Below are 2,214 nucleotides of genomic sequence, written 5' to 3' on the forward strand. Positions count from 1 at the left end.
GCCTACAATGTTGCTAAGAATCCAATTTTAAGGACTGTTCATACCCGTGAAAATTTCAAAATTAATAATTATAATAATTCGAGGTTTAGATATAACGCTTTATCACAACCAAGTTCGTAATTCGTCTCAACGCAGTTCACAGATTATTATTATCCGTCGTTATAGGTCCTTTGCAACCAGCCAATATCTTTCTCAACTCCCTGGGGAGCATACAGACGGTGCTGCCATTTCAACGCTTACAGCAAGCATTCAACAAGTATAGCACTGCCCAACCACGTACTCATTTACAGCTGAGTCGACTGGAACAAGTGGGGTAAAGTAACTTCGTCAAAGCGAAGTAGTGGTAGCGTCCTACGGTCCAGGTACAAAGTGGCAATGTTTACCTGTGTAACCGAGACTGTGTTGTAAATTTACACGTGTCGATAAAGGTCGTTTAAAAACCCCACAAAAAAACATTTCTAAATTTAAGAAAAGTATAGACAGAAAGAAACGCTTATAGATGTAGCTAGAGTATAGAATCATACTAAAAAATCTAATTTTATGTTCAAACACGAAACCGTATATATTGTCAAGCCATTCCTTAATTTACACCAACCACGATTGTTATCGCATTTGTGCGCAAGGAATGATCGTCTAATTATTTATCGTTCGCACTTCGTGCATACATCGTTCACACACCGTGTACACATCGTGCGCACACCGCACATCGTGTAACGTTGTGCGATCCAACAACTGTATCATTGGATTTTTTTATTCAGACTGAAATATTTGGCTTCTCTTTCGCAGAATGTCTTTGTTTCAACAATTGATGATTTTACCGATACGTAATGTACTTTAACGTGTACAAATCTATCATTTGTGTCGGGTTACAGGACAATTATGTTAAAGAAAGAGCAGCTGATTGCAGGAGTGCATATACTCATGTTAACATGACCTGATCGAAAAGATAATAGAAAAGAGAAATATCAAACTGACAAAAAATGTATAAAGTGGTACAATGGTGGTAATGTGAGTGGTGGGTGGTAGTGGTGGTGAAGGTGGCCGTGTTAGAGGTGGTTATGTGAGTGGTGGAGGTGGCAGTGTTGGAGGTGGGAATAGTGATGATAATGGTGTTTGTGTTGGTGGCGGTGTTGGAGGTGGTAATGATGATGGTGTTGGTGAGTGTAGAGGTGGTGGAGTTGTTGGTGGTGATGAGGATGATGTTGGTGATGGTGGTGGTGGTCTTGATGGTGTTGCTGGTGTAGGAGCTTGTTGTGGTAATGGTGATGGTGATTTTTGTGGTGTTGGAGGTGGTAATGGTGATAGTTATTTTTGTGGTGTTGGAGGTAGTAATGGTAATTGTGTCGGTGGTGGTGTTTGAGGTGATGATGGTTATGGTGGTGGTAGTGGAGGTGTTGGTGGTGGTGGTGCTGTTTGAGGTGATGATGGAAATGATGGTGGTGGTGATGGTGTTGGTTGTGGTGATTGTGATGGTGGTGGTGGTGGTGTTGGATGTGTTGATGGTGATGGTGATGGTTGTGATGGTGATGGTGGTGATGATAATGATGGTGATGGTGGTGATGATGGTAATGGTGGTGATGGTGATAGTGGTGATGGTGATGGTTATGGTGATGGTGATGGTGATGGTGATGGTGCAGGTGGTGATGGTGGTGGTTATGGTGATGGTGGTGATGGTGGTGATGGTGGTGGTGATGGTTATGCTGATGGTGGTGATGATGGTTGTTGTGGTGATGGTGACGGTGGTGGTGATGGTGATGGTGATGATGATGATGATGGTGGTGGTGGTTGTGGTGGTGGTGGTGGTGGTGGTGGTGGTGTTGGAGGTGGCAGTGGTGGTTGTGATGGTGATGGTGTTGGAGGTGGTAATGGTGGTGGTGGTGGTGGTGGTGGTGGTGGTGGTGGTAATGGTGGTGGTGGTGGTGGTGGTGGTGGTGGTAATGGTGGTGGTGGTGGTGGTGGTGGTGGTGGTAATGGTGGTGGTGGTGGTGGTGGTGGTGGTGGTGATGGTGGTGGTGGTGGTGGTTATGGTGGTGGTGGTGGTGGTGGTGGTGGTTATGGTGGTGGTGTTGGTAATGATGGTGATGGTGATGGTAATGGTGATGGTGATGGTGGTGGTAATGGTGATGGTTGTGGTTGTGNAGGTTTTAAAAAACGCGTAAATGCAATAAAATTTTCAACGTCAAAGAAGAAAGAAGACTAGCTTGAGAAAAGGTG

General features: G+C 44.6%; 2 protein-coding genes across 2 annotated transcripts in view; both read left to right on the forward strand.

The window, feature by feature from the left end:
- Window positions 1-1,360, forward strand: part of LOC110452375 (ctenidin-3-like) — a 7,438-nt gene extending 6,078 nt beyond the window's left edge. Inside the window, exon 2 of the mRNA XM_021500853.1 lies at window positions 1,027-1,360. Coding sequence (XP_021356528.1) covers window positions 1,027-1,360 — 334 coding nt within the window. The remainder of the gene's footprint in view (window positions 1-1,026) is intronic.
- A 7-nt stretch (window positions 1,361-1,367) lies between these two features.
- The window catches only part of LOC110452376 (glycine-rich cell wall structural protein 1.0-like), a 2,874-nt gene continuing 2,027 nt past the window's right edge, over window positions 1,368-2,214 (forward strand). Inside the window, exon 1 of the mRNA XM_021500854.1 lies at window positions 1,368-1,486. Coding sequence (XP_021356529.1) covers window positions 1,368-1,486 — 119 coding nt within the window. The remainder of the gene's footprint in view (window positions 1,487-2,214) is intronic.

This window comes from Mizuhopecten yessoensis, unplaced genomic scaffold (assembly GCF_002113885.1).
Source record: "Mizuhopecten yessoensis strain PY_sf001 unplaced genomic scaffold, ASM211388v2 scaffold6647, whole genome shotgun sequence".
In the NCBI taxonomy this organism is placed as follows: domain Eukaryota; kingdom Metazoa; phylum Mollusca; class Bivalvia; order Pectinida; family Pectinidae; genus Mizuhopecten; species Mizuhopecten yessoensis.